At 49.8% G+C, this 12,500-nt stretch overlaps 1 protein-coding gene across 1 annotated transcript in view; it reads left to right on the top strand.

Moving 5' to 3' along the window:
• znf296 (zinc finger protein 296) overlaps positions 1-12,500 on the top strand; it is a gene marked incomplete at both ends in the record, with an annotated part of 20,671 nt that overhangs the window by 6,232 nt on the left and 1,939 nt on the right. The window contains 5 exons of the mRNA XM_080531635.1: positions 10,416-10,530; positions 10,612-11,134; positions 11,375-11,482; positions 11,570-11,683; positions 11,828-12,401. Of these exons, the coding sequence (XP_080387761.1) occupies positions 10,416-10,530; positions 10,612-11,134; positions 11,375-11,482; positions 11,570-11,683; positions 11,828-12,401 (1,434 nt within the window). The remainder of the gene's footprint in view (positions 1-10,415; positions 10,531-10,611; positions 11,135-11,374; positions 11,483-11,569; positions 11,684-11,827; positions 12,402-12,500) is intronic.

Below are 12,500 nucleotides of genomic sequence, written 5' to 3' on the forward strand. Positions count from 1 at the left end.
AGGGTCTTACTTGTATGAATTATACTTTATATTTATATAATTATGTGGTTGTTACTTACATTTTATTCTTTTATTCCAACCACAACAAACTTTTTTTTTTGGTTGCAAAGAGCTATGTATGCAAAGCCATGTAAACAGTCCTAACAATCAATGTGATCCCTGGCCCTGTTTTCCTTTGCTCAACTCCATTATCTGGGGGTGGTACTTGGTCACTTTAACTAACATGGCATGTCATTCACATCTACGCTCTCATCAAGTGCGAGGCTAAACACCGTCGCATCTTTCAAACCAGCGGTCTGCTGCGCTTTCACGTTTTCTGCCATTTCTCCTATTCTTCGTTCCACACTTCTGGCTGACACTGGGATGTCTTTTATTCTTGATTTTATTGTGTCTTTGTTTGATAAGCCTTCAAACAAAACATCTGAGCTACAGAGGAAAGCCTCCTATTATTCTCCATCAGTGAATGGCTTTCCACGTTTCGCAATGCAATGAGCAATGCGAAAGCTTGCTTCAGTTGCGTGATTTTTAGCAGTGGCAAATGCTTTAAAGGTGCTGGCCTGCTTCCCATACCTTGACACAGCACGTCTTATTGATTCGGCCTTGTCTGTTTCATCCTTGAACGACTTCTGATGTTTGGTCTCTTAATGCCGTTTAACGCTTGAAGTTCGGCAAACAACATTCTCGTGACATAGGACACATACAGCACGGTCTTTCTGGGACACAAAACCCCACTCTTATTATATATTATTATTATTATTATATTGTTATGTGTGCTTAACAGTAACACTTGTATCGAATCGAATTCAGAATTTTACTTTGAAAATTGGCGCAAGAAATACGGCTCTCGTGGAGTGGAAGAGAGACTAGGGCTGCATTCGTAAATTCGCCCTGAGAGCGCCGGAGCGTCCCTGAGACCGCCTCTAGACTCTAGTCCAATCAAATTACTTGGTCCCATTATGACGTTGAACCCAGTGTGCGCGAATTTACGAACGCGGCCAACATAAAATAAAATAAAAACATTCTCCCATTCTCGCACTTATTGCTTGCGTGCCACTGTTTAAGCTGTCGCGTGCCACTGCTGGCACGCGTGCCATAGGTTGCCGACCCCTGGTCTAGACTCTGGAACATGGTGCTGTGATCTAGAACGTGGTTCTGTGGTCTAGTATATGGTTCTGTCATCTAGAACATGGTGCTGTGATCTAGAACATTGTTCTATGATGTAGTGAGTTGTTCTATGATTTAGAACATGGTGCTGGGATCTAGAACGTGGTTCTATGGTCTAGTATGTGGTCCTGTGATCTATTATGTGGTTCTGTCATCTAGAACGTGGTGCTGTGATTGGATCACAGGTGATCAGAAGGCTTTACTACGAAGCCAGGTGCAGGATTATCCAAAGTTGGCGGTCTTGAGAAACTGTACAGGCTGGTAGAGGGGGATGAGGAGGTCTTTAGGAGGGATTAGTTAAGATGTAGCCTGAAGAGATGGAGGTGTCTACGGTGGAAGATAGGTAGTAGTGACTCTACAGTCCTGACAGTGGTGGGAACTGAAGCTCGTTCCACCAGCGGGGAGCCAGGCCGGTGAGAAGCTGTTCTGATTAAAACACCTGCGCTAATTCAAGCCAGACTGGAGTAGTGATGTTAACTGCTGCCTCCTCAGTCGATGGCTATGTTCAGTGAATCCAACACTGATTTGAATGCAGAAAGCAGTGAGTCCGTGCCACACTTTCATTGTTGCCGAAATCAACGAAGGTCAGCTAGCTCGCTTGTCTTGAAAAAGAAGAAGGTACAACTTAACAAAAAAAGAAATTAAAAAAAGAGTAAATGATCGTTTTAAAAGATAACAAGTGCTCATCACTATGTCTCCAAAAGGTTGTAACTGGATATCATTTCTGTCACCATTGTATGGTTTAAGACACACACACACACACACACACACACACACACACACACACACACAGACACAGACACAGACACAGACACAGACAGACTAACACACACACAAACACACACACAGACAGACACTTACTTACACACACACACTCTTCGCTCTCATGTATACACACACACACACACACACACACACAGAGACATTCACACACACTCTTTTCTCATGTATACACACACACACACACACACACACACACACACAGAGACATTCATACACACTCTTCTCACATGTATACACACACACACACATGCACACACACATGCACACACACACACACACACACACACACACACACAGAGACATTCACACACACTCTTCTCTCATGTATACACACACACATACACACACACACATACACACACACACACACACACACACACACACACACACACACACAGAGACATTCACACACACTCTTCTCTCATGTATACACACACACACACACACACACACACACACACACACACAGTGGCTCCGGCAGCCGGAATCCTGTACGCACTGTGCGTACACATTTTATTAAAGTTTTTTTTTTTTCCTGTAATAAACGTGCTTAACGCAACTCTTTCACGTTGCGTTCAGCCAATCACTCAACCCGTTAGTTTGAAACATTACATAAAGGCCAATGATTGGTGTTTACGTCACTGTCACTACTGTAAATACATTTGATTTGATTTGACTTGTCACTGACTCATTTGATCTTGATTTCTGGCGCTCAAATCATTTTCATTCAACTAGCTGCCTAAGTTAGTGTCTAGTAGGGTGAACAGATGTCACTGCACAGCATTTTCACGACTTTTGGTGCGTCCCGCAAGCTTACCTTGTGTCACACGTCTTGCTCCTTCTGATACCGAAGTTAAACTGGCCTGATAAACTGGCGCGGGGGTTCTATAGTGGACATTTGATTGTGACGTCAAATGTCCTCTCGACTGTTATGATTATGACGTCATCCTGCATGTTTTCTGAACATTCTGATCTCAGGAGCTCCATTTGTTGTTGTTTTTTAACCATTTTCTTTCTTTTTCTTAAACAATGATAATAATACAAATAATAATATTAAAAAGCCCCATATCTATTCATCTCTCATTCTGATCATTAAAGCATTAAAGCCCTCGAAAATAATATGATATCATCAAAATATCATCATGATCAAAATGCAGGGTTCCCACGGGTCCTTGAAAGTTTGTGAATTTGAGAAAAATGTTTTTTGTTTTAGAGAGGGAGAGAGAGGGGAATACAATCTAAACTTGTTAACGTAATGTTAGTAAATATGCTACGTTACGCTGTCTGCATGTTTCTCCCGCTATCTGAGTCGCACCACGCACTTGCCTCAAGAACATTCCAGTGCAGGTTAAGCGGCAGCAAGCAGCTGTAGCTATGCCTGGCAAATGTACATTTCAGGATGTGTGGCTCACTAAAGACATTTACAAGCAATGGATTTTCGGGTGCGCAGTCACCATAATCTAGGGTGTCCACCCACTGGTAATAATAGAACGTGCGAAAACGGGGTTCTGCCAGGGTTGCTCACCATTAAAAAATACATTTTGGAAGATCTTGTCTTACATGTGTCAACATACATGTCCATATGTATTATAGTTAATGTTTGTGTTGCTGTGCTCTGTGTAGAGCGCGTTATAGGTGATACAACCATCCAACCTATATTGTAGGTTAGTCTGCAAAGTTTTGCTACGTTTCTGTGCGTACTATGAAATCTAATCCTGCCGGCGCCACTGCACACACACACACACACACACACACACACACACACACACACACACACAGAGACATTTACACTCACTCTTCTCTCATGTACACACACACACACACTCTTCTCTCATGTACACACACTCTTCTCTCATGTACACACACACACTCTTCTCTCATGTACACACACACACACTCTTCTCTCATGTACACACACACACTCTTCTCTCATGTACACACACACACGTTGGCACGTCCTTCCTGTGTGTAGCTCAGGGGAGCTACACACAGGACAGACAGCCCTGTGTCTGTCTGTCCACACCTCCTTGTTTCTCACTCTCACTTTCTGTCACTTTTTCACATTTCTCTCTCTCTCTCTGTGTCTGTCTCTCACACACACTCTCTCTGACTCTCCCTATCCCTCTGTCTCTGTCTCTCTGTCTCTCTCTCTCACTCCCCTCACCCCCCTTCTCCCCCTTAGTGAGTCTGTGGCCCCAGGCTTACACAACCAGCCTCCCCGCGTGTTCTCGCCAGGAGCATCACACTATCTCAGTGATGCAGAGCATAGAGGAGCTGTAATTAAAGTTTCAGTACCACACGTCGTACCCAGCACAGGCCGGGACAGCACAGACCCAGGGCAGGGCAGGTGCTGCCTCCCCAGAAAGGCCCGCGACCGGGGGGGATGGGGGGGGGGGGGGGCGGAGGGCGGTGGTGTGATGCGTCCGTGGGGGGCGCGCTGGGGGGGGGGGGGGGGTGCCAGGCGATGTGATGGGCCTATCCTGCACTGACAAACATTTTTTTGTGAACTGAAAATACCACCGCTCATCCGTGATCAGACTTAGCTGGGGTGCTGGAACTGAAGAGTATCAAAATAGTGCAAAAAAAAAAATAATCCGATTCCGCACACTCATATCTGTGTAAAAAAAATTAACAACGTTTTTTGCACAGATTTGAGTGTGCGGACGCAGTTTTTTTGGGCAAAAAAACAAACAAACACAAAAAAACGTTCATCTGATCATTGTTCTGGTCTGGTACCATGTTACCATGTTATGTAGTCATTTATTTAACTTGTTCTTTATGGTATTGTTTTCAGAGAGGGTTAAGATGTTTCTGGTAGTAGTGGGGCGGTTATGGATAGAGTTAGGGCTAGGGTTAGAGTCAGAGTTAGGGATAGGGTTAGAGTCAGAGTTAGGGTTAGAGTTAGAGTTAGGGTTAGAGTCAGAGTTAGGGCTAGGGTTAGTCAGAGTTAGGGCTAGGGTTAAAGTCAGAGTTAGGGCTAGGGTTAAAGTCAGAGTTAGGGCTAGGGTTAAAGTCAGAGTTAGGGCTAGGGTTAGGGTTAGGGTTAGAGTTAGGGCTAGGGTTAGAGTTAGAGTTAGGGTTAGATTCAGAGTTAGGGTTAGAGTTGATAGTGTCATGTGTGGCGTTAGGATGGGTCTGTCAGAGAGAGAGAGAGAGAGAGGGAGAGAGAGACTCCACACGTCTTCTTGAAGGTCGATGAGATGACTCAATGTGAAAGAGCAGTTATCGTGTGTGTGTGTGTGAGAGAGAGAGAGTACTATTACGTGATGGACTACCAGGCCGTGTGCGTCTGTCTCATTTCTTTTTAATTTATTTGCCTTGTTTGTTTTTTCTCATCTTCAACATCATCCCTCCATCCCCCCCACCTCTCCTCCACCTTCAACATCATCCCCCCATCCCCCCCACCTCTCCTCCACCTTCAACATCATCCCCCCATCCCCTCTCCTCTACCTTCAACATCATCCCTCCATCCCCCCCTCTCCTCCACCTTCAACATCATCCCTCCATCCCCCCTCTCCTTCACCTTCAACATCATCCCTCCATCCCCCCCTTTCCTCCACCTTCAACATCATCCCTCCATCCCCTCTCCTCTACCTTCAACATCATCCCTCCATCCCCCCTCTCCTTCACCTTCAACATCATCCCTCCATCCCCCCTCTCCTCTACCTTCAACATCATCCCCCCCTCTCCTCCACCTTCAACATCATCCCTCCATCCCCCCCTCTCCTCCACCTTCAACATCATCCCTCCATCCCCCCCTTTCCTCCACCTTCAACATCATCCCCCCTCTCCTCCACCTTCAACATCATCCCTCCATCCCCCCTCTCCTCTACCTTCAACATCATCCCCCCCTCTCCTCCACCTTCAACATCATCCCTCCATCCCCCCCTCTCCTCCACCTTCAACATCATCCCTCCATCCCCCCCTTTCCTCCACCTTCAACATCATCCCCCCTCTCCTCCACCTTCAACATCATCCCTCCATCCCCCCCTCTCCTCCACCTTCAATATCATCCCTCCATCCCCCCTCTCCTGTACCTTCAACATCATCCCCCCATCCCCCCCTCTCCTCCACCTTCAACATCATCCCACCATCCCACCCCCTCTCCCCCCTTCTCCATCTTCAACACACTCTCTCGCTTTGCCCTCTTTCAATCCCTCCCTCCCCTCCCCCCCCCTCCCTCCCCAGGGAGAGAGGCTCTGCCTGCTGCTCGTTAGTGCTCCCAGCCAATCTGCATTTTTAATTAGTAGTTATTGCCTCTGCTTAATATTCAAGTGCTACCCCGGGCCAAATGGGAATCCTTACAAAAAAAAGGAGAGAGAGAGAGAGAGTGAGAGAGAGAGAGAGAGAGAGAGAGAGGAGGAGGGGGGGGAGAGCGAAAGAGAAACCGGGCTGGGTATTGTGTTTCAACTCCAGGTCCTCGAGACAAAAGCCCCCCCTCAGGGAGAGCTTTGGAGGGTTTTGGGGGCGGCGGGGGGGGAGGGCGGGGGGGGGGAGGATGGGGCTGAAGTGCGATCCAATAGGGTGACATATTTCCGTGGAGACCCAGCATCCAGACACACATCCTTGTAGTGTTGTTATCTCCCCCCCCCCTATATTTAAGTTGCCTTCTCTCTCTCCCTCTTTTTGTCTTTCTTTCTTTCTTTATTCACCCCTTCTTTTTTAGGAAACAACTTCTCTCCTTCACTCCCGTCTTCAGGCGAGCTTACAGGCCACCACCTCTCCCCCCCCCCATCTCTTCTTCTTTCTAGGCAGAGACAGACAGAGGGAGGGAGGGAGGGAGAGAAAGAAAGAAAGAAAGCCTTGCTCTCTTTTTCATCTTCTTTCTCCTCCCCCCCTCCAGTAAAGTACAGACGGATTTTGACTTCAGGAAACATGAAAGAGGCTTATACCAGTCGGCTTTGAACCTCTCTCTCCCTCTCTCACACACACACACAAAAAAAACTGTTTTCCCCCTCAATTTGGGGATCTTCTTTCCAATTTTGATTTATGCAGAAAGGCCTCATTTGTCAGACGGGCTGAGTCAGTCCCTGATTTGCATAAAGCCTTCGTTTTCTCCGTTCCGCTAATTAGCAATTTGCAGCTTAATTGGAGAATGGCTCTTGGTGAGGAGACAAAGCTAACCGCATTTAAAAATATCTCCAGATGTACTCCTCTACCCTCTCCTCTGCTGGGTCTCTGTTTCCCCGCCGCTACCGTCTCCTCCAGTGGCCCTATCAATCTCTGTCTCTCTCTCTGTCTCTCTCTGTCTCTCTCTCTGTCTCTCTCCCTCTCTCTCTCTCTCTGTCTCTCTCTCTGTCTCTGTCTCTCTCTCTCTCTGTCTCTCTCTCTGTCTCTGTCTCTCTCTCTCTCTCTGTCTCTCTCACTCTCTCTTTCTCTCTCTGTCTGTCTCTCTCTCTCTGTCTCTGTCTCTCTCTCTCTATGTCTCTCTCTCTGGCTCTCTCTCTCTGGCTCTCTATCTCTCTGTCTCTCTCTCTCTGTCTCTCTCTCTCCCTCTTTCCCTTTTTTGCTTGTCCCTCTTACAGTGTCTCTCTCTCTCCTGTCTCTTACTTGCTTCGGTCTCTATCACCGTGTGTGTGTGTGTCTCTCTCTCTCTCTTCTCTTTTTCTGTCTCTCACTTGATTGCTTCTGTCTCAATCATCCTCTGTCCTCTCCTTTCTTCTGTCTGTCTGATGTCATCCTCCTGTACTCAGTTCTTTCATCCTGTTGAAATAGAGTTCATACAGTTGAAATAGAGTTGATACAGTTGAAATCAGTTATTCACTTTCATATTAGGGCTGGGCGATATGGCTTAAAATGTCAAATATCTCAATATTTCCTGACATTTGGGTGAACATGAGATATATATCTCTCAATATTCCATATTTCTTTCCTCATAAACTGTATGAGGCTTAACAAAGTTCAAAAAAACTTCTTATTCAAAGAGACAGTCTCTAGTAACCTGAATGAGTGTTATTTTAGTTGTATTTCTTGGAGACAGCTGAAGCACACAAGCAGTTGATTTGGAAACTCTCATTGTCTATAAATGTAAACACAGTTCCCTTTCTAAGTCAGTTATGCCTAGGAGGGCTTTATTACTACCAGATAAACACCAAACACAACCCTGACAGCACACTGGACACAAAAGCTGCTACAAGACCACACATCGTTTTTTAAATGTGTGTGTCCTCTCTCTCTCTCTCTCTCTCTCTCTCTCTCTCTCTCTCTCTCTCTCTCTCTCTCTCTCTCTCTCTCTCTCTCTCTCTCTCTCTCTCTCTCTCTCTCTCTCTCTCTCTCTCTCTCTCTCTCTCTCTTTGTGTGTGTATGTGTATCTTGCATATGTGTGTGTCCTGTCTCTCTCTTTCTCTGTGTGTGTGTGTGTGTGTATCAGGGTTTCCGTTAACCGGTAATTACCGGTCTTTGTCCGGTAAAATTTGTTGAAGTCCGACAAATTGAAAACTCGTCGGACATAAATGTCCGGTGAAAATAATTCCCTCTAAGCACAATTTGAATACAATTCGCTAAAGTTCACATTCTGATTCCTTCTATTTTAAAAAAGACGAATATATAGGCTATGTATTTCTTTTATTATGATATGATTTGACACCGGCATGATGATGACTCCTAATGTGTAGGCTGCCTATGCGAAACAGCGGTTGTTTCCGGTGTACGCTATAACTCGTGCACAATCGAGTCGAGGCAGAGAGGAGGATAGCGATGTTTCTCTCTGTGAGAGTGTGATTATGCAAGCCTTTTCTGAAAGGGATGAGAACCCGATTGTTTCAGCTTCTCCCAGGGAGAAAGTGGTAGAGTTACCATCCTCCCCGAGTCCTACCATACCATCCGCTGACAGCCTATCTCTGCCTGTAACCGGCGAGCGATTGCGTGTCGCTCAAGTAGCTGATCAGTCATTAAACAAATGTTTTTTACATGCAGCTAGTGAGGAATCTGAAATAGGGGGCAACGTAGTTTATTTCCTTAACGATGGGATATTAATGCGTAAATGGTCTCCTCCTAATGCAAATGGTTGTGAGTGGAATACTGTAAAACAAGTGGTTGTGCCTGTGGGTTATAGACAACAGGTGTTATCTGTAGCACATGAGAGCCAGTGGTCAGGACATTTAGGTATAACTAAAACTTATCAGCTGATATTGAAACATTTCTTTTGGCCCGGACTGAAGGCGGATGTTGCCAAGCACTGCCGCTGTTGCCATACTTGTCAGATGGCGGGTAAGCCTAATCAATCCATTCCACCCGCACCATTGCATCCCATTCCTGCTATAGGGGAGCCATTTGAACGTGTAATAATTGATTGTGTTGGACCTTTGCCTAGGACTAAAAGTGGAAGTCAGTATTTGCTCACTATTATGTGCGCTGCTACTCGTTTTCCCGAAGCTGTTCCGTTGCATAACATATCAGCCAGCTCAGTGGTGAAAGCGTTAACAACGTTTTTTTCCACATTCGGTCTTCCTCTTGTTATACAATCTGACCAGGGCACTAACTTTCAGTCTAAGCTTTTCAAACAAGCCCTAAGAACGTTAGGGGTACGATGTCACGCCAGAAGCCTACATGCTTGCACTGTTCAATAAAATGTTATACATCTAGACATTGTGGTATTTCTTTATATACGTATCCCAGCCTGCCTATTGTTTCTCAATAAACAGTTATGTTCTCCTCATTGTCATACTCCCGAGTCCGATTAAGTATGATTTGACAGGCAGCTAAACGAAATGCCTTCCCAACCAGCGAGACCTGGTTATAGAAATGACGTTGTTTTATTGATAAAAAAAGGGTAAAACTGGAAAGAGAAAATAGAAAACTCACATTAATCCCAAACAATTTAACAAACTTCAGTTAACGTAATGTGGAGTCCGTTCATTGATCGATGCTGTCTGTTCAGTTCCCAGTGAGGCGCCCGTTCAGCGCTGGACATAATGGCATAGCGCGCATGCGAATCATGTTATCATATATTATATAGCTCGCATCTAATCGTATCGGATGAGAAATAGACATTAAATGGCAAATATAGGCCGCTACACAACAGTAATCACCGCGACAAACAGCTATATTAGATTTGGAGAAAAAAAAATATGATTTTGATAAAAAAAAAAATATATATATATATTTTAATATGATGACCGGAATATATCACGTTTGTCCGGTAAATCGAAATCTTCCCGGACACGATGTCCGGCGGCAATTTTTTCTAACGGAAACCCTGGTGTGTATATGTGTATCTTGCATGTGTGTGTGTCCTGTCTCTGTTGCCTTTATCAGACTGCAGGTTTAACGGGGACAGGACGCGAAAAAAATCACAGTCATCACAAAGTGAACCGTGGTTATTTGATCATAACAGCCATTACCACCTGTCACCTCGTTTTATCACCCGCCCGTCTATCTCTCATACACTTCCACTGTAAACCCGTGAATGTGTTAAACCAGTCAGTATTGTCCCCTCCGGCTCACCGTCCGTCTGTGTGTCCCTCCAGCGTCCGAGGAGCCGTCCTGCTTCACCTGCCAGCTGTGTGACGCCGTGCTGCCCTCCGCCTGGACCCTCCTGAAGCATGCCCAGCACACACACTCCTTCAGCATCTACCAGGAGGAGCAGGAGGAGGAGGAGGCGGAGGTAGAGGAGGAGGAGGCGTACAGAGGCGGAGGAGTAGAAGGGGGGGGTCGCCGCCGCCGTGACAACCAGCGGCCCAAGCCCGTCTCCTCCTCCTACTCCGCCACAGCCGCCACCCTGGACCCCCGTCACCTGAGCCGCACCCTGGCCACCGCCTTCTTCCCCCCCTCCTCCCTGATCCTCCCCCGCCCCCGCCAGCCCCACGCCACCTCCACCGGCCCCGCCCTCTCGGCGCGGGACCTGCAGGCCCTCAACTTCTCCCTGCGTCTGCGGGAGCTGGCCGAGGGCAGCGCCACCCCCCCCCCGCCCCCGCCTCACCTCGCCCTCCCCCCCTCCCTGTCGCCCTCCCCCCCAGCCACGGCCGCCTCCTGTCCCCCCTCCTTCCCCCAGGGAGTGGGGGGGTACCCCTGCGAGCTGTGCGGCCAGGGCTTCCAGTCCCTCCGCAGCCTCTCGGCCCACCGGCGGACCCACGCGTGCCAGAGGCCCTACCGCTGCGGCCTGTGTGACGAGGCCTTCGCCCAGAGTGGCCAGCTAGCCCGCCACATGAGGACCCACCGCAGAGAGACCGGGGGGGCTGGGGGGGGGGCAGGAGGAGGGGTGGGAGGAGGGGTGGGAGGAGGAGGAGGAGCAGGGGGCGGCTATGAGGGCGTGCTGGGGGTGGTGGAGGAGGAGGAGAATGAAGGGGGCGGGAGGGGGAGGTTTTTAGTCCAGGGGTCAGGGTTGGTGGTGGGAGGAGGAGGAGGAGGGGAGGAGAAGGACCAGGGGACCAGGGGAGCCGAGCTGGACCTCTCCCTGCCCAAGCACCTCTCCCTGGGCCCCGGCCAGGGCCTCATCCTGCTGTCCTCCTCCGCCCAGGGAGGGGGGGGGGGTCCCGGGGGCGGCAGCCTGCTGAGGCTGTTCCGGCCGCAGGGGGTGGAGGGGATGGCGGCTGCGGTGGGGGAAGAGGAAGAGGAAGAGGAGGAGGAGGGGGGGGGGGTGCAGGGGGGGTTAGGGGGCGGGGACCCCCAACACGCCTCCCCTTGCGCCAGCCCCTCGGAGGGCTCCCTGGAGAGCGGGGAGACGGGGGGCAGCGGGGAGAGCGGCATCGCCAGCGGCTGCTGCACCCCCAAGCGGCCGGGGGGGGGAGACGAGAGGGCGCCGCCGGAGGGAGGGGGAGGAGGAGGGCGGCGGGGGGGAGGAGGAGGAGGAGGAGGAGAGTGGGAGAGCGAGAGGGATGGAGAGATGGAGTGGCCCCACCATCACCACCACCACCACCCGGGCGTCGACGGCGGCAACGAGGTGGCGGCGGTGGAGGAGTGGCAGAGGGGGAACGAACGCAGGAGAGGAGGAGGAGGAGGAGGAGGACACAGTGGGACGAACCACCACAACAACAACAACAACAACAACAACGGCGGAGGTGGCGTTGTAGGTGGGGGGTTGATGCGGCCGACAACGACGCCGCCGACGAAGAAGAAGAAAGAGGAGGCGTGCGAGTTCTGCGGCAAGCAGTTCCGCAACAGCAGCAACCTGACGGTGCACCGACGCAGCCACACGGGCGAGCGGCCCTACCGCTGCGGCCTCTGCAGCTACGCCTGCGCCCAGAGCTCCAAGCTCACGCGCCACATGAAGACCCACGGAGGAGGGGGCGTCGGCGGGGGGGCGCGAGGGGGTGCCGGAGCCAGGGCTCCCTTCCTGTGCCAGCTGTGCGGCGTGCCCTTCACCGTCTACGCCACGCTGGAGAAGCACCTGAAGAAGGCGCACGGACTCAGCCACGCCAGCGTGGGGGCCTACGCCCAGGCCAGCGCGGCCGAGGTGGTCGCCCAGGCGGCCCAGACCCAGACGCCTGCTGCGGCGGTCAAGATGGAGGGGGAGGGCGAGGAGGAGGAGGAGGGGGGGGCGGGAGGGAAGTCCGAGGAGGTGCAGCAGCTGCCGGGGAAGATGGTGGTGGTGGGGGAGGTGGAGAAGAAGGGGG

Source organism: Nansenia antarctica (assembly GCF_963989245.1).
Source record: "Nansenia antarctica genome assembly, chromosome: 5".
Taxonomy (NCBI): Eukaryota; Metazoa; Chordata; class Actinopteri; order Argentiniformes; family Microstomatidae; genus Nansenia; species Nansenia antarctica.